This window comes from Nicotiana tomentosiformis, chromosome 7, assembly GCF_000390325.3.
Source record: "Nicotiana tomentosiformis chromosome 7, ASM39032v3, whole genome shotgun sequence".
Taxonomy (NCBI): Eukaryota; Viridiplantae; Streptophyta; class Magnoliopsida; order Solanales; family Solanaceae; genus Nicotiana; species Nicotiana tomentosiformis.
The window spans coordinates 98,593,748-98,614,313 of NC_090818.1; the positions used below are offsets into that span (position 1 = coordinate 98,593,748).

At 39.6% G+C, this 20,566-nt stretch overlaps 1 protein-coding gene across 1 annotated transcript; it reads right to left on the bottom strand.

Moving 5' to 3' along the window:
- Window positions 1-916: 916 nt before the first annotated feature.
- On the bottom strand, window positions 917-1,921 carry LOC104112890 (uncharacterized). Its single transcript, XM_009622931.2, has 2 exons — window positions 1,754-1,921; window positions 917-1,429 (listed from the first exon to the last, which is right to left on the bottom strand). The coding sequence occupies exons 1-2, from the start codon at window positions 1,919-1,921 to the stop codon at window positions 917-919; spliced, it is 681 nt and encodes a 226-aa protein (XP_009621226.2).
- Between the last annotated feature and the right edge of the window lie 18,645 nt (window positions 1,922-20,566).

A 20,566-nucleotide genomic window follows, 5' to 3' on the forward strand; every position in this document is an offset into this window, starting at 1 on the left:
TCTTGATTGCGTCTGAATTAATGGGCTTCATGGTCACTTTGCCGTCCATTTATGCTAGGATTAATGCTCCTCCCGACAATACACGATGGACCACATAAGGACCCTTCCGGTTTGGCGCGAATTTCCTATTCGCTTCTTTTTTATAGAGGAATATATTCTTCAAAACCATTTGCCCCAATGTGAATTGCCGAGGTTTCACTTTCCTATTGAATACGTTGGCCATCTTATTTTGATACATCTGATAATGACACACTGCATCCATCCTCTTTTCATCGATGATCATGGGTTGTTCTTGCCGGACACATATCCATTCTGCATCATCTAACTAGGCTTCCTGGATAACTCTCAAAGATGGTATCTCGACCTCTGCAGGTATTACAGTTTCAGTGCCATATACCAACATGTATGGCGTTGCCTCAGTAGATGTCCTCATAGTAGTGCGGTAACCAAGTAAGGCAAATTATAATTTCTTATGTCACTGCCTGTGATTATCCACTATCTTTTGCAAGATCCTCTTAATATTTTGGTTGGCCGCTTCAACTGCTCCATTAATTTGTGGCCTATATGCTGTGGAATTGTGATGGACGATTTTGATCTTCTCGCAAATTTCCCTCATGATATCACTATTAATATTGGTTGCATTGTCACTTATTATTGGCTATGGTATCCCAAATCGGCATACTATGTTGTTACGAACGAAATCTGCCACCACTTTCTTTGTGACAACCTTTTATGTGGAAGCTTTGTCCCATTTGGTGAAATAATCGATGGCTACCAAGATGAAAAAGTGCCCATTTGATGCAGCTGGTTCTATAGGTCCAATTACAACCATATCACATGCGGCGAAGGACCAAGGAGAACCTATTCTATTTAATTAATTTGGGGGAACCCGGATGAAGTCCCCGTGAATATGACATTATTGAAACTTCTGCATACAATGAATGTTATCCCTTTCCATGGTCACCCAAAAATATCCAGCTCTCAAAATCTTCTTGGCTAGAGTGAAACCATCCATGTGAGGCCCACATGTTCTTGCATGTATTTCCTCTAGCAACCTTATTGCTTCAGCAATATCTACACACTTTAACAAACCCAAGTCCGGGCCCCTCCGATACAGGGCTTCCCCGTTAAGGAAAAAGTGGTTTTTTAGTCTCTTCAATGCTCGCTTCTGACCGTTGGCGATATTCTCTGGATATTCTCTTGCTTCGAGGAACCTTTTGACTTCTTGATACCCAGGCTTGCCATCTGGCTCTTTATCTACGTAGAGACAGTATGCATGTTGATACCAGATCTCTATCTCGATGGGATTGATGTAATTCTTGTCTGGATGTTGAATCATGGATGACAAAGTTGCGAGAGCGTCATCGAACTCATTCTGGATTCTGGGAACGTGCTTGAAGTCGATCTTGGTGAACTTATTACACAGTTCCTTTACACAATGCAAGTTAGAAGGATCATGACATTCTTGGTGGTCCATTCTCTATAAACTTGGTGGATCAGCAAATCAGAATCTCCTATGACCAAAAGTTCCATGATGTTCATATTTGATTGACATTCAAATTTCGAGGATGCATGTCTCGTATTCTGCCATATTATTTGTACAGGGGAACCCTATCTTAGTTGAAAATGGATAATGTTGTCCCGATTCAGAGATATGACTGCTCCGATTCCCACTCCCTTGTAATTTACAGCTCCATCGTAAAAATATCTTCCACCTTAGGTGTAACTCTGAAATGTCCTCCCCAGTGAATACCACTTCTTCATCTGGGAAGTACGTGGAAAGTGGCTCGTAGTCCTTATCCACCGGGTTCTCTACGAGATGATCGGACAACGCTTGTCCTTTGATAGCCTTCTGCATCACGTACACAATGTTGAACTCACCGAGAAGAATCTTCCATTTGGCTAACTTTCCCGTAGGCATTAACTTTTGAAAGACGTACTTGAGCGGGTCGAGTCGGGATATCAAATATGTTGTATATGCCAACAAGTAATGCTTTAAATGCTGATCGATCTAAGTCATCCAAGTCAAAGCACAACAGGTTCATTCCAACAAGGCGTATCTAGCTTCATATGATGTGAACATTTTATCATGTAGTAATAGTTTGATCCTTCTTTATAGTCTTATCGTGTTGCCCCAACACCCACCCGAATGCATTATCTAAGACGGACAAGTATAGTAATAACGGCTTCCCATGTTCGGGAGGAACCAACACTGATGGGCTAGACAAATATTCCTTAATTCTGTCAAAATCATTCTGGCATTCTTCCGTCCATTTTGTAGCAGTGTTTTTCTTCAATAACTTTAAAATTGGTTCACAGATTACCGTTGACTGGGCTATGAACCTACATATGTAATTCAATCTTTCGAGGAAACTCATTACGTCATTTTTTCTTCTATAAGGTGGCAAGTCTTGAATGGACTTGATTTTTGAGAGGTACATAATCCAAGCATGTCGTCATATGACCATGAAAATACATCGATGTATTTTCGGAGGAGCTCTACCAATTCTTTTCTTATGTTCTGCCTTCAGGTGGATGCTGATTCGAGTCTCTTTTATATCTTCTTCACTTCCCGATTGATCACTTCTGTTCCTTCAAGGTTGGGCTTCTTCTAGCTCTCTAACTATTTGATATCTTGTTGTAGGTTCTCGGGGATATACTTTCGTCGTACTCTTTGTAGTCCGGATCATTTTGCTCGAGGGTTTCGTTACATGTCATAATTGCATAACACAGTTTTTTATTAATTTGATTGCTAAAAAGAAAAATTATATATAAACAAATACAAATATAACCTTGTAATGATTTTCAGAAAATAATTCTTTATTTCATCAAAAGGAACATCTCAACATTCAAAGAGGCGGTTTAACAAAAAAGAACAGACATGGTTCAAGCCTCAATTGACCATGTAGTTTTCAAAATTACTACAATTCCACACTACCAAGACTTTCGCAAACCAGAGACGGACTGGTTGTCCAGTTCTGCAAGGTCTCTCCTGGTTCGGCATCCCGAATGGTCGATGTCTTGATATCAGCTTCCCCATAACACTCATAGATCATGGCCACGAACAATTTTCCTATCCCGTCGATGATATGCTCTTCTGGTGGTGATTTTTGACCCGGGCCCGGAATATGCTCTGGTATGAAAACTTTCTTCCCAGGGTTACCATTGTAGGTTCTTCAAGTTGTAGGTTGATATCCCAAGTTGGCGGTACCTTTCTGCCCCTTGGGTTGAATTGGCTCAGTTATCCCATCTGATTAGGCTCCCAGCCTGGACCGTGGTTTGTAACCATACTTCATCATTTCTTGAATAGCCATTTTTTACCCATACGGTGACTGTATATTGTGATCCTATTCGTTCTTCCCCATTTTTGTTGCTTGTATGATTTCGTTTGTGTTGAAAACAACCCCATCCAATCCTTCTATAAAAGGAACTACATGTTCTAAGTAAGCCGACTGACTCCATTTCCCATGTATCACTATCTTCTAGCAATCCCATTCAAATTTCATGCACTGATGGAGAGTGGATGGAACTTCCCCCCCCCCCCCCCCCATGTGCATCTAGGGCCTTCCTAATAGCAGATTGTACGAAGATGATATGTCCATCAACTAGAACAGTATTGGGAAACTCGACTGGTCAAATTTGCAAAGCTAGGTAGATTTCTCCGGTGACATATATCTGTGACTCATCGAAAGCCCTAACTCTCACATGTCTCTCTTTTACCTCTCTCAAATGGATGCATAATTCCCGTAGAGTAGATAACAGGCAAATATTTACTCTAGATCCCCCATCGACTAGTACCCGAGATACAACTTTGTCTTCACATTTGACAGTGATGTGTAGAGCCCTGTTGTGATCCATTCCCTCCACAGGAAGTTCATCCTTTTGAATAGAACTTTTGTTTGCCTCCACCATCTTCCCAATAGTTGCTTCCGGTGCCTCACTAGTGGTATTGCTTGGCACGCTCACTCCACTTAGCACCTTCACCAGAGCGTCCATGTACTCATCAATAAGTCCATAATTGATTTGTGTTAAGAGGTTTTCCACAGCTGATCTTCTATGGAGTATTCTTTAACCGGCATCTTTCTCCAGAACTCTGTTGCCTCTACATCAATTATGTTTCTCCTATGATTCTGTTCTCTGTTTAGATTTCCTCGATTTACTACTTCTGGAGCGTAGCACCTTCCGAATCCAGTCATACCATGAGTGGTCGCAGTGTTCGTCATATTTCCCTTTCCTTTTGACTGATAAGTCCGCAGAACTGCTTTATACTGCTAATTCCCATAAGCTATGATAGGTCGTTGCTGATATGTCTGAACCATTATGGGCGGTTTCAGTTGTACGGTGATCAATGGAGTTGCCCGGGGAGGTGTCCTTCTTGCTTCAACATTCTCAATAGTAACAATAGCCCCTTTTAATCATAGTCCTCCTATAAGGTAATCATGTTGGATCCTTGGTTTCTATGATTTGGTAGTGGGTTATGGTTTATATTTGGTAGGGTTAGGGTGCGTTGGATAGCTCCACTCTTGATCAACATTTTGATTTCTATTTTCAAGCTTTAACAACCCTCAGTGTCATGTCCAAGGACACCTGAATGATAGACACAATGCCTTTCTTGCGTCGAAATACATTATAGTTGGTTAGGGAGTTTTCCTTCCACTAGGTATATCAGTCTCGCTCTTCTCAGTCTTTCAAATAATTGGGCTAGAGGCTCAGCAATTGGGGTGAAGTTTCTGGCATTTCTTGCTTCAAGTTTGGTTGTGGTTTGGGTGCATAGGCAGGTATAATTTATTGGGTGGTGGTTTGAATATGCGCATATGGCCGTGCCAAGTTTGGATATACACTGGCTTGGGGTGGATTGTATTGTTGTTGAGTATTGTAGTATGATTGGGTGTTATATACTAGGGTATAAGTGGGTTGATTTGGAGGATGAGTGTTTTCAGGGTAGGGATTAGCTCGACGATGAGGACTTGGTTGGTAAGAGGGGACAACTGTTATCACCTCTTCTTTCTTCTTCTTTCCACCACCAATGGAACCAGACTATATAGCCTTGCTAGTAGCCTGTAGTGCATCCATTGGCTATATCTTCCTAGACTTAATACCTTCTTCCAGGAAATCTCTCATTTTGACCAGCTCGGGGAACTTCTGATCCATCATTCCCGTCATTTTCTCGAAGTAGATTCCCTCTTGAGCACAGATGAAATACTTGGTCAGCTCGTTGTCATCCAATGGGGGTTGTGCTATAGTTGCTTCTGATCTCCAATGATGAGCGTACTCTTGAAACGACTCAGAAGGCGTTTTTGTAGGTTTACCAAAGGGAATTTGTCTGGAGTGATCTTTGTATTGAAACCGAAGCGGTTAGTAAAATCTTCGGCCATATCTTACAATTCCCTCCAATTCCTGGGGCCCTGCCTGGTGTACCAAGTGAGCGCTTCCCCAGTCAGACTTCTTATGAATAGTTTCATCCTTAACTTCTCATTTCATCCCACTCCCACCAACTTCTCACAGCACGCCATCAAGTGAGCGTGGGGGGCACCCGTTCCATCAAAGATGTCAAACTTCGGAGGCTTTTACCCTGCCGGCATATCAACATCAAGGTGTATGCATAGGTCTTCATAATCCAAACTCTTGCTCACTCGAGCAACTTGGAGGTTCCCTCATACAAGATTAGGCAAGATACTTACCTTAAATAAGCCAAATCAATACTCTAAAAAGACATTGCCTCTCGAATAACTAGTCAAATCTAGACAACAACAACTCTATAACATCAAACACGACTATAGAAATTGAGTACAAGTAATAAAGCTACGATCTTTATCAAATATTAAAAAGTCAACCCAAGCCCACCTCCCGAAACCCGACAAACGCCATAAATCCCGACTACTCATTCGAATACGAGTCAAAATACACAAGTTTCATCCAAATCCGGCTTTGAATCGGAGTTCAAATCTCTATATTTCATATTATAACAGTTTTGCCAAAATTCCAAATTCCCACGTAGATTCACCAATCAAATGCCAAATTCAAGGAAGGAATCATGAATAATAATCAAATTCGAGTCAAGAACACTTACCCAATTTAAGTGGGTGAAAAACACATCAAATATCATCCCAATCCGAGCTCCCAATCTCAAAGTATGATAAAATAAGCCAAACCGTCGATTATTAATACATTGCCCAGTGATTCTCGCTTCTGCGTACTCCATCTCGCACCTGCGAGCTTGCTTCTACGACCAATGACTCACTTTTGCGAGCTTCACCTAAATGCCGACCATCTGTTTCTGCGGACTACCTTCCGTTTCTACGAATAATTCCTCGCACCTGCGCCATTGCTTCTGGGCATATGTGTCCGCACATGCGAAATCCCATGTCTTGCCCAAACTTCTCTTCTACGCCATTATGTCCGCTTCTGCTGAACTTCACCGCCTTCAAACTTCAAAACGATCTGAGACTCCTCCGAAACTCCTTCAAGCCCCTCGCGACCCCGTCTAAACATATCAACTAGTCCCAAAACATAATACAGACCTACTTGAGGCCTCAAATCATACAAAATAACATGAAAACTACAAATCATACCTCAATTCAAGCCTAATGAATCAACTTTCAAACTTCTAAAACGTATGTCGTACCACGTCTAGCCAACTCGAAATAACTCCAAATTTTACACACAAGTTCCAAATGATACAATTAACCTATTCTAACTTCCAGAACAACAATCCAAACCCGATAACATCAAATTCAACTCCCGGTCAAACCAATGAACCTTTCAAACCTTTAAATTTCCAACTTTCACCAAAAAGATAAATCGACCTAGGAACCTCCAGATCCAAATACAAACATACGCTTAAGTCCAAAATTACCATACAAACCTATTCGAACCATCAAAATACCATTTCGGCGTCGTTTACACAAAAGTCAAAACCCCGATCAACTCTCATAACTTAAGCTTCCAACCTTGGAACTAAGTATTCCAATTTAATCCAAAACCTCCCCGAGACCAAACCAATCATCCCCGAAAGTCACAAAACAACAAAGAAGCATAAAGAAAGCATAAAATAGAGAACGGGTCTCAAATATACAAAACAACCGATCGAGTCATTATATTCTCCCCTTCTTATATAAACGTTCATCCTCGAACGAGTTTGGAATCATACTTGGGATAACCAAAAGGTGAGGATATTTTCTCTGCATAATATGCTTGATCTCCAAAGTCGCCTCATCGGTCGGCTGACCTCTCCACTTGTCACGACTCAAAATCCAAATCGTCGTGATGGCACCTTACCCAACCCGTTAGGTAAGCCAATTAACAAAATAACATAATATAATAACACTGATGTGAATCAAAGATGAGATAATTGAATTTTATACAACCCCCCAATGACTTATAATACAAATCATGAGCTTCTAAGATTTAGAATTTACAAAGTTGGCATGAAATAAAGTACATCATCTATTTGAACTATACAAGAACATATTAAAATTCTAAAGCTACCAAGATCAAGAGGTAGCTATGACCGGAACGCAGGTACATCTTCAAATCCATCTCCCGCCGTGCACAATAACATCAACATCTAATATCTGCACGCTAGGTGCAGAACTGTAGTATGAGTACAACTGGCCCCATGTACTCAATAAGTAATAAACCTAACCTTAGGTTGAAAGTAGTGACGAGCTGGGACAAGAGTCAGGGTTCAACTCCAATAGCCAGCAACAGTTCATAACAATATGATAAAGATGGTACAATAGATAATTCAGCCGGTTCACATTTACGGAAAATAGGCATGCTTTTCAAATATAACAGTAAATCCCAACTCACGTGCTATAGTATCAATATATGGATCTGCACGAACAACTCACGTGCTGCACGGACAACTCACATGCTATAGTATCAATATCTTCACAATCAGGCCCTCAACCTCACTCAATCATCAATCTCTCCAGTCTCTCGGGCTCACAACACTCATGCTAAGCAACCCAAGTCAATGATATGAGATGTGAATATACACAATAACAGAGACTGAGATATGATATGTAATGATGAATACGACTAAGTACATAACTGCAATTAAACAAATAACTCAACAGTAAGAAACGACCATTGTGGGTCCCAATAGAGCGAGCATATAGCCTAAACATGATTTGTAACATAAATTACAGCTCAAGTGCTCTAACACATAGAGTATAGTAAAAATGTCCAGACAAGGTAGCTACACAATTCCACGGTATCAACTAAATCATAGTTACTACAGTACACGCCCACACGCCCGTCACCTAGCATGCACGTCACCTCAACATCAATCACATAACACATAATTCAGGGTCTCAACAACAAGTTTAGAAGTGTTACTTACCTCGAACAAGCCAAATCCAATACCAAGTATGCCAAGCGATACTCCAAAAATGCCATCCCGCACGTACCGACCTCCGAACGGATCGAAATTAACCAAAAGCAACTCAAATACATCAAATAATGCCTAAGGAAACAATTCCAAATGATAAAGGTCGAATCTTTAATCAAAAACCCCAAAATCAGCTCAAAAGTCAAACTCGGGCCCTCACCTCAGAAGCTGACAAAAACTTACAAAATTCCGACAACCTAGTCAATTACGAGTTCAACCATACTAGTTTTATTCAAATCCGACTCCGAATCGATGTTCAAAACTCAGAAATTCGCTTTATAAAATTCTAAACAAAATCCCCCAATTCCCTCTTTAAAATTCATCCACCAATTGCCAAAAATGAAGATAGATTCGTGAAATATAATCAAAACCGAGTGTAGAACATTTACCCCAATCCGCGTGGTGAAAATCACTTCAAAAAGTGCCTCAATCCGAGCCCCAAATTTCAAAATATGATAAGAGAACCAAAACCCTCGATTTAATATTGTTCTGCCTAGACCTTTACGCATTTGCGATAAATGAGCCGCTTATGCGGTGTCTTTTATGCGATAAGACATCCGCTTCTACGAAAATACACTAAGCACAGACCCCTCACACATGATAAACCATATTCCGCTTCTGCGACATTACATGTGCGAGTCTTGTTCCGCTCCCGCACTAATACCGCTTCTGCGCCACTACCTATCGCTTCTGCGGGGCCGCAGATGCGCCCCAAACTCCACATATGCGATGACTCCAAACTCAGACCTTTTCTGCAGGTGGGATCACATCTCCGCTTCTGCGACCACTGCACTTGCGCAAAACTAACCGCAGATACGCAACACCAAAAGCAACACTTCCTCAGCAATAAAACATGAAACAAAATGAACCGAACCCCGTACGAAACTCACCCCCGACCGCTCGGGACCCCGTCCGAATATACTAACAAGTACCAAAACATAACACAAACCTACTCGAGGCCTCAAATCACACATAACAACATCGAAACGACGCATCGCACTTCAATCAAACATAGATGAACTTTGAACTTTCAACTTCCAAAACTCGCGCCGAAACATATCAAATCAACCCGGAATAAACCCAAATGTTTTCACACAAGCCCCAAATAACATAACGAAGCTATTCTAATTCCCGGAACCACAATCCGAATACGATATATTCAAAGTCAACTTCCGGTCAAACTTATGAACTTTCCAAATCTTCAAATTTCTAATTTTTGCCAATTAGTGCCGAATCCTTCTAGGAACATCCAAATGAAAATCCGGGCATACGCCCAAGTACAAAATAATCATCCGGACCTAACGGAACCATCAAACTCCGTTCTAAGGTCAAATTCACAAAAGTCAAACTTGGTCAACTCTTCAAACTTAAAGCTTCAACGGTGAAATTCATCCTTCCAAATCGATTCCGAATAACCTGAAAACCAAACTGATGATTCATGCTAGTCATAATACATCATACAGAACTACTCATGTTCCCAAATTACCGAGCTAAGTGCAACTGCTCAAAATGAATGGTCGGGACGTTACACCACTAAACCTTCACCGATGCAATATACTTCGACCTTAGGTTTCGAGCTTGCCTGTCCAAAATGGCCACTGTCTCCTCATCATAAGTCAAATCCATGTCCAATTGCACTGAGTTGAAATCCAACACATGTGACAGATCCTCATGTTACCTCCGAAACATGGAAACATGAACCACTAGATGGACTCCTGATAAGTTGGGTGACAAAGCAAGTCTATAGGCCACCTCACCAACTCTCTCTAACACCTCGAAAGGGCCAATATACCGAGGGATAAACTTTTCCTTCTTCCCAAACCTCATCACACCCTTCATGGGCAAAACTCTTAGTAGAACCTTCTCACCAACCATGAATGCCACATCACGAGCCTTCCTATCAGCATAACTTATTTTCCTGGACTATGTTGTACAAAGCCACTCTTGAATCAATTCCACCTTCTCCAAAGCATCACGAACCAAATCTGTGCATAATAGCCTAACCTCTCCAGACTCAAATCAACCAATCAGAGAACGACATCGCTTCCCATATAAGATCTTATACGGAGCCATCTGGATACTCGACTTGTAGCTATTATTGTAGGCAAACTCTGCTAGTAATATAAACTTATCCCATTTACCCCCGAAATCAATGACACAACTCTCAACATGCCCTCCAAGATTTGAATAGGATTCTCGGACTACCCGTCTGTCTAAGGATAAAATGCCGTGCTCAAATCAACTTGTGTGCCCAACTCACGCTATACCTCTCTAAACAAATATGATGTAAACAAAGTTCCTCGATCCGAGATAATAGACACAAGCACACCATGTTGCGACCAATCTATCTAAGATAAATTTGAGCCAACGACTATGAAGTGTAGGAAGTCATGACTGGAATGAAGTGTGCAAACTTGGTTAGTCTGTCCATAATGACCCACATAACATCAAATCTCCTCAAGGTTCGTGGTAGCCCAACCATAAAATCCATAGTGATACACTCATACTTCCACTCTGATATATCTAGCCTCTAAAGTAAACCACCAGGTCTCTAATGCTCATATTTAACATGCTGACAGTTCAAACACTGTGCAACATGCTCAATAATGTCCTTCTTCATCCTCCGCCACTAATAATGTTGCCTCAAATCACGATACATCTTTCCTTCACCCGGGTGAATAGAATACCGCAAACTATGAGTTTTCTCAAGGATAAACTCTCTTAGCACATCAAATTAGGAACACAAATTCGGCCCTAAAGCCGCAACACACCATGATCATTAATAGTCATCTCCCTAGCACCACCTCGATGCACTATGTCCCTAAGGACAAGCAAGTGGGATCATCATACTGACGAGCCTTGATGCGCTCAAACAAGGACGACTGTGATACAATACAAGCAAGGACTTTGCTAGGCTCCAAAATATCCAATCTCACAAATATGTTGGCCAAAGCCTTAAAATCCATAGCCCTTCTCTCCCCAGCTAGAATAAAAGCAAGACTCCCTATACTCTCTGCCTTCCTACTCAAGGAGTCGCCACCATATTGGTCTTTCCCAGATGATAAAGAATGGTAATATCATAGTCCTTCAATAGCTCCAACCACCTCCGTTGCCTCAAGTTCAAATACTTTTGTTTAAATAGATGTAGAAAACTCCGGTGATCCATATACACCTCACAAGACACGCCATATAAGTAGTGCCTCCAAATCTTGAGTGCGTGTACAATGACTGCTAACTCCAAATCATAAACTGGGTAGTTCTTATCATGTGGGTTCAACTGGCGCGAAGCATAGGCAATCACCCTACCATACTACATCAACACACACCCAATGCCAACCTGCGAAGCATCACAATAGACTGTATATGAACATGATCCCAAAGGAAAAACCAGAACTAGAGTTGTAGTCAAGGTAGTCTTGAACTTCTGAAAGCTCTCCTCACACTCATCAGACCACCTGAATAGGTCACCCTTCTGAGTCAATTAAGTCAATGTGCCTACGAAAGATGAAAACTCTCCAGAAAGTAGCGAAAATACCTAGCCAACCCTAAGAAACTCTGAATCTTTGTAGCGGTAGAAGGTCAGGGCTAACTCTGAACTGCCTCAATCTTCTTCGAATCCACCTTAATCCCCTTATCGGACACCATGTGACCCAAGAATGCTACTGAGTCTAACCAAAACTCACACTTGGAGAACTTAACGTACAACTTCTTCTCCCTTAGAGTCTGAAGCATAGTCCTTAGATGCTACTCGTGCTCCTCCCTATACGGGAATACACCAATATATCATCAATAAACACAATGACGAAGGAATCCAGATAAGGCTGAGACATTGTTCATCAAGTGCATGAAATCTGCTGGGGCATTAGTCAGCCCTAAACACACCACCAAGAACTCGTAATGACCATAACGGGTCCTAAAGGCCGTCTTAGGAATGTCTAAAGCCCTAATCTTCAACTGGTGGTACCCCGATCTTAAGTCAATCTTCGAGAATACCATAGCACCCTAAATCTTATCAAATAAATCATCAATACGCGGCGGTGGATACTTGTTCCTGAAAGTAACATTGTTTAATTACCTATAGCCAATGCACGTTCCCATGAAACCGTCTTTCTTTTTCACAAATAGAACCGGAGCACCCCAAGGTGACACACTAGGCTTGATGAAACTGTTATCTAGAAATTCCTTCAACTGTTCCTTCAGTTCCTTCAGCTCTTCTGGAGCCATGCAATATGGTGGAATAGATATAGGCTGAGTGCCCGGTGCCAAATCAATACTAAAGTCAATGTCCTTATCGGGTGGCATGACCGGTAGGTCTGCAGGGAAAACATCTAGAAACTCCCTCACCACGAGGACTAAATCAACCGTGGGAGTAGGGGTGTTCGTGAAAACCCAAAAACCCGAATCAAACCGATAACCAAACCAAATCGAAAAAAAATCGACTTTTTTTTGGTTTGATTTGGTTTGGTTTTCAATTTTAAAAACCGATTAATTTTGGTTTGGTTTTGACCGAAAAATAACAGAACCAAACCGACTATATATAATTATATATAATTATTTTTAAAAATTACGATTATATATATATATATATATATATATATATATATATATATATATATATATATATATATATATATATATATATATATATATATTCTTGTACTATTGGGCTTTGTATTTTAATTTAATAGATTTGGGCCTTAACAATTTCAAATGCTTTTGCAGAGAATAGCCATATTCTAATAAAAAGCACCAACACTCCCAACTCCCAATATGTCTTAAATTTACATTCATTCCAAAGAAACAAACCAACAGACAGTGAACCCTAGATGCTTCTTCTCTCAAGTTTCCATAGGCAACAGTGAACCATAGCTCAAGTAGCGATTATTGTGACTGTAAAGCTGCAACTATGAGTAACGAGCAAGTTGTTTCCTTCGCTTAATTTTATTTTTGATTTTTGTTGTTCTTTCTTTTATATTTTAAAGTGGGATTTTCTTCTACCATCATTTATTTCTCCTCTGTTTTTAGATTTAAATGTTCATCTGACTGTAATAATCTCATGTGGTGTTGGATCTTCAATAACTTCAATGTTTATGTGCATTTTTTTTTTATGTATTATCATTTTCGAATTTTGTTGTTTTTAACCATTGTTACACATTTTGTCTCTCTCGCAGATGGAAACAATGACTTCAAAAGTAGAGGTGAAAGTTCTTTCAACTACACAGAAACTTCCTCAATTAGAAGGTAACAACACTCTTGTTGCCGATTCAAGTATATTCACACCTCCGAAAAAGCATAAAAGAACAACTCCTTCTGAAAATAATTCTAGTATTAGTAATGGAAGGGAAACATATGAAATTTGGAAACCAACTTCAACTATATCCTTGTTGCTTGGAATTTAGGATGTAATCTTGATGTCATTGTTTTAGCTTACCATATGAAAGGTTGAGTATCCTATTATGCCTTTATTATTGTAATATCTTTTGTGACTTTTTTGCTGTCAACTTTCTAAAGATGATGTTGGAATATTGGTGTTAATGGTTGACACTTGACAGTACATGAAATCAAAGAGTGTTTGAATGTATTTTTATGAGAACGTCTACAGATATTTTATGAAAAAATCAATTTAGTAGAAGAATCTATAGTGTTTTATGTTTTATGGAAGAATATATAGTATTTGAAAGTTTTATAGAACTATTTGGTAAAATGAAATGTGAGTGTCTACAAGAGTTTTCTAACTTCAGTTTAGTGGAACAGTTGGCATTTGAATGTGCAGAAGAATATTAAGGAGGCTTGTTAAACTGTTAGATTTGGTAGTCCATATCCAAGGTATTTGTGCAGTAAAGTTTAGATGAACAGTGAAGTGCAGATCAATAGGGTGCTTCTGGGAGCTTATTTTTAAAAAACCCTATAAAAACCGATAAAAACTGACAAAAACCGAATCCATAATAAACTGACTCAATTGGTTTAGTTTGGTTTTAATATTTAAAAAATCGATAAAATTTGTTTGGTTTCTCTTTATGGGAAAATCGACCCAAACCGAACCATGAACACCCCTACGTGGGAGTATCAACACTCACATCTCTAACAAAGGCTAAGTATGCCAAGTACCCTTTCTCAATCATCCACTGAGCCTTTAAATAATACACCACTCTACTAGGAATATGTCCCAAGGAACCTCTCCATTCAAACCTCGACAACCCTAACATAGCCAACGTCACGGTTTTAGCATGACAATCAAGAATAACATGGTATGGATATAACCAAACCATACCTAAAATCACATCAAAATCCACTATATTAAGCAACAGAAGATCAAACCTAGTCTCGTATCCCCCAATAGTGACCAAACAAGAATGAAAGACACGGTCAACGATAATAAATTCCTAATGGGTATAGACACATAAACAAGATTATATAGATAATCACGAGACATATCCAAATATGAAGCAAAGTAGGATGACACATACGAATAGGTAGAACCCGAATCAAATAAAACTGATGAATCTCTATGAAAGACTAGAACGAAACCTGTAATGAATACATATGATGCAACTGCCTTAATCCTACCAAGGAAAGCATAACAATGGGTATGGCTTTCCCCTCTAGGATAACCTCTACTCGTTTGTCCTCCACCTCTAGCTGGAAGTGCAGGTAGAGTAGCAACTGGAGTGGCAACCATAGCCTAAGTACCCTGCTGAGGTCCACCTATCTAAAGTATGGAACAATCTCTCACCATGTGCCTAGTATCACCACTCTCAAAACAACCTATTTGCGGGTGCGGTTACTGGTACTGAGTCTCCCCCAAACAACTGGAATAATCGCTGTAGGGACCCCGTGCAGAAGGTGCACTAAAAGATGGATGTCCGGTATGAGTGCTCTAAGATCCATGGCTAGCTGGAGCACTACATGAAACTTGCAGTGCGGACTGAACTGGTTGACTGACAAAGCCTCTGCCATAACGGGTCCGAGCCGTAGAGTAGAAACCACAAAATTCTCCAGAACCACGAGGCTTCTTAGCCCTTATCCTCCCTCTCCTGACCATGACATCGCTATAACCTCCTAGCAATCTCCACAACATGATGAAATATAGTCTCAGTTTCCAACTCCCGTGCCATTCCAAATCTAAGGCTATAAACAAGTCCCTCACTAAATCTACGGACTCTCTCTCTATCTGTGGAAACCAAGGAAGGTGCATGACGAGATAACCGTGTAAACCTCATAGCATACTCGTACATAGTCATACTCCCATGGAACAACTACTCAAATTCGTTGTGCAACCCGTACCTGCGGGTCTGTGGAATAAACTCCCTCAAAATAAGATCGGAGAACTGGGACTATGTAAGTGGTTCTATGCCGGCTGTCCTACTCGCCTCATAAGTTTGCCACTATTTGTATGTTGACCTCGTCAACTGAAAAGTAGTAAGGTCAACCTCGCTCGACTCCACCAAACCCATAGTACGCAGAATGCGATGACACTGATACAAGAAACCCTGTGCATCCTCAGAAGCCCATCCACTGAATTGGGGAGGATGAAACTTCTAAAACCTCTCCAAACGCCTATGTCCCTCAGCTGACACAACTGGCCCTAGATCGGGGAACTGCAACTACTGGTTGCACCGGCACAACACCTGATGACTGGTAAGCATCACCCGGCTGCTCTGGTGTACGGGCAGCGAGATCTGAGCTCCTCCCCTGCATGTGAAGTAGCTGGTGCAACCAGAATCAACCCTTCCTGGGCCAAACTACCGAACATACTCATGAATTGTGCCAAGGTCTCTTGGAGCCCCAATGTAGTAATAGTCTCCTCGGGTGCTTGCTCAACATGCAGGCTCCAGATCCTCAACTGGAGCCACTGGAGGATCAATAACTAGTGCTCTAGAAGGTGCTCTAGTTGTAGCATGTGCCCTCCCGGCCTCTCACGGCTCCAGCAGGGAATGATGGTGCATTCTCAGTTGATCGGGTAGAACGTGTCCTCACCATCTGTGAGAGAATAGAAGAGTAAAGATTTAAACTTTGGAATAACAAATCGGCACGATAAATAATGAAAGAAGGTGATGTTTCCTAACAATTCGGTAGCCTAAAAGATAAGTACATACATTTTTGTACCGATCCGCAAGACTCTACTAAACTTGCTCATGACTCGTAGAACCTATGAACCTTGAGCTATGATACCAACTTGTCACGACCCAAATCCTACCATAGAGGTCGTGATGGCACCTAGTCTCTAAAACTAGGTAAGCCTATCACTTAACAAGATTAAATCCACAAAATATGATAAGAAGATAGAGCTTAATATAAAAGCAAAATAGAGTTAACACGAGCCAAAATGGCAATACGCAATACATCTTCCCAGAACTAGGTAGTACAGAGTCATGAGCTCTAACTGAATATATAAGGATGTCTCAAAAATACACTATTGTTCGGTATGAAAATAACAATATAATTGTAGGGATGGGACTCCAAGGGACTGCGACGGTCATGCAACTCTACCTTGAATCACCGCGGTCAATATAAACCCTTACTGCCTAGGTCTGCTGCCTCCAACACCTGGATCTGCACAAAAATATGTAAAAATATAGTATGATTATACCACAATCGGTACCCACTAAGTATCAAGACTAACCTCGGTGAAGCACTCACGAGGTTCGAGTCATGGGATGTTCACTAGTTAAATAACCTGTGCAATATATCGAAGACTGACAACACAACTTATAATATAAAACAATACCAACAATCTCTTTGGAACATATGATAACAACTCAATGCAAGTAAAGGTTCAACTTGGAAACAAATCATTAAATAGAAACACAACAATATGAAACCTCGTATTACAATAATAATATTCATTTATATCGCTCCGCCGTGACATAATAACAATACCCATATGTATCACTCCGCCCTGACACAATAACAATATCCATCTGTATCGCTTTGCACCCGGCAATAACAACAATATCAATCACAATCGCACGACAGAAACCTCGTGCCAACACCTAAACAATTTGTCCAATATTTCCACATGTACCACAATTATCACAGAATAATAATGTCAATTTTCATCAAAAATATAAGCTCACAATTTATCAACAAGGTGTACAAGGAAATGGCAATAATAAAAATATAGATGGGTGCTCAACATATAAGGGATGACTATGGCTAAATTAATTGAAAATATCATGTCCATCTAGTCACAAAGTGACTAAGCATGTTACATATAAAGCAAAATTTTAAATTAAGGCATATTAATAACCTAAGGTCTAATCCGGTCATAAGTCACACATAGCACCCATGCACACGTTCATCACCTCATGTACACGTTACTTTTCACATAACACAAATAGGCAATTAAGGCCAAATCATAAGGGGTATTCCCTCACACTAGATTAGGCAAGATACTTACCTCAAGGCTCAAACAAGACAAATCAATACTCTAAAAAGCTCTTGCCTCTCGAATCGTCCTCCGAACGAGTCAAATCTAACTAAAAACAACTCAATAACATCAACCACGGCTATAGAAATTGATTCAAAGTAATAAAGTTTCGATCTTTATTAATTACCAAAAAGTCAACCACAAGTCAACCCGGGCTTGTATCCCGAAACCCGACAAAAGTCACAAATTCCGACTATCCATTCGAATAAGTGTCCAAATATACAAATTAATCCAAATCCGATTCCGAATTAGGGTTCTGATCTCAATTTTTTATATTAGAATATTTTTGCCAAAATTTTCAATTTCCCACATAGATTCACCGATGAAATGCCAAATTCAAGGATGGAATCATGAACAAAATCTAATCAAGAACACTTACCCAATACAAGTGGGTAAAAAATACCTCAAAAATCGTCACAATCCGAGCACAAAATCTCAAAATACGATAAAATAAGCCAAACACTCGATTGTTATTACACTGCTCAACGATTCTCGCTTCTGCAGGCTCCAGCTCGCACCTGCTCGCTTACTTCTAGGACCACGGGCTCGCTTCACTCAAATGTTGACCATCCGCTTCTGCGAATAATTCCTCGCACATGCATTAGCGCTTCTGCGCATAAGTCTCTACAATTGCGGAATCCCCTGTCCGGCCCAAACTTCGCTTTTGCGCCATCCTGTCTTCTTTCGTGAACTTGCACCTGCGGTCCAAACCACGCAGGTGCGAAAACACTAGAACTTGACTGCCTTCAAACTTCAAAATGATTCGACACTCACCCGAGCCCCTCGGCACCCCGTCCAAACATACTAACCTGTCCCAAAATATAACCCGGACCTACTTGAGGCCTCAAATCACACAAAATAGCATCAAATTATAACTCACACCTCAATTCAAGCCTAATGAACAATCAAGTTTTAAACTTCTAAAACTCATGTCGAACCATGTCTAGCCAACTCGGAATAACTCCAAATTTTGCACACAAGATTCAAATAATACAATTAACCTATTCCAGCTTCCGGAACAACAATCCAAACCCGATGACATCAAAATCAATTAGCGGTCAAATCTATGAACCGTCTAAACCTTCAAATTTTAAACTTTTGCCAAAAAGAATCAAATCAACCTAGGAACCTCCAAATCCAAATCCGGACATACGCCTAAGTCAAAAATCACCACACGAACCTATTGAAACCATCAAAATATCATTCCGGTTCATTTACACAAATGTTAAACCCGATCAACTCTTATAATTTAAGCTTCAAATTTTAGAATTAAGTGTTCCAATTCAATCCAAAACCTCCCCGAGACCAAACTAACCATCCCCGCAAGTCATAAAATAACAAAGAAGCATACAGAAAGTATCAAATAACGGAACGAGCTCAAATACACAAAATGACCTGTCGGGTCGTTACACTCACTTTTCCCATGATTTTTTCTATCATAGATATAGGTGCGCTGCTTGTGATGGCCTACGTGCGAGCTAGAATTGTCATCACCTCTCTTCCATTTTGGGTATGTCGTACTATACCTTATGTCCAGTGAAGGTTGTGTTCATTATTCACTTTTTTCATTTGTTTCATTCACCTGGCATAGGCATTCACCTGATGTATTTGTATAAATAAATATTTTGACATATTTTATGCAGAGGCCAAAATGCAACTTTTTCGTTCCCGTTTATTTGAAATTGTATCGAAAACATGATACATATGTAATATTCATTTTGTCGCAATAATTTAATTGTTAAGGGTTAAAAGGTGGTTTGCTCGATGCGAGTTAACGTCATTAGGCGCCGGCCACAGACTCCTTTAAATTGGGGCATGACCGTTTAACAAGCACTTTTTCAATATTATAAGGTGTTTAATAAAGTTGATTATTTTAGTAATTGAATTTAAGTTATAAATACTAACAGTGTAATAAAAATTTTGTATTATCAATGTAATATAATATGTTATAATAAGTTATTTACCATTTATTAAAGAATACCTATTAATGCTATTAAATAGAATTACATGCAGTTACCTATAAAATAACTTAATTGTGTGAATATTTACTCCATTAGTGCACAAAACTTAAGTCAAAATAATTACTCAAAAGTTGTAACGAAAGGGGTACCGTAAAATAGGGTCAAACCTTACTTGTTACGAACCAGATTCAACTCACCCTCCTTCGTTCCCAATTATATATTTATATAATGTAAAAAAGTAAAAATCAGTATAAATACATAGATTGTCAAACTAGGGGTGTACATAGGTCGGGTTGGTTCATGTTTTCAATTATCAAATCAAACAAATTGTGTCGGGTTATTATATCTAAAGACCAAACCAAACCAATAAAAGACGGGTTTTTTAATCTCGGTTTCTCTTGGATTTTTCGGATTTTTGGGTTATTTCGTTTTTTTTCTTTCATAAAGTTTTCATAGCATAAAATATAGAATTTGTGCTCCAAATATTTCTTTGATCCTAGTAAGACATAACCATATAAGGTATTTTTCAAGAAAATAATATAAAATATGAGATGAGATATGGTATTGTACTAAAATATTCAACAATAAAGATAATAAAATCGCATAAAATAAATATTATTAATAAGCCATAATGAAAATAAACATAATCTGAAATTACTAAGTTGCTAAAATAAGTACGACTAACAAGTATTATTTTTACATGACTAAACACTATAAAAAAAATAAGTTGTGCATTTTATCTAAATTATGGAAAACTAAAAAAATAGATATCCAACACTA

Bases quoted from the DNA above. Each gene is read 5' to 3' on its own strand.
- LOC104112890 (XM_009622931.2), bottom strand. From the start codon at position 1,921: ATGCCTACGGGAAAGTTAGCCAAATGGAAGATTCTTCTCGGTGAGTTC. The intron at 1,430-1,753 runs GTATTCACTGGG...CATTGTGTAAAG, and splicing joins ACTTCCCAGATGAAGAAGTG to GAACTGTGTAATAAGTTCAC.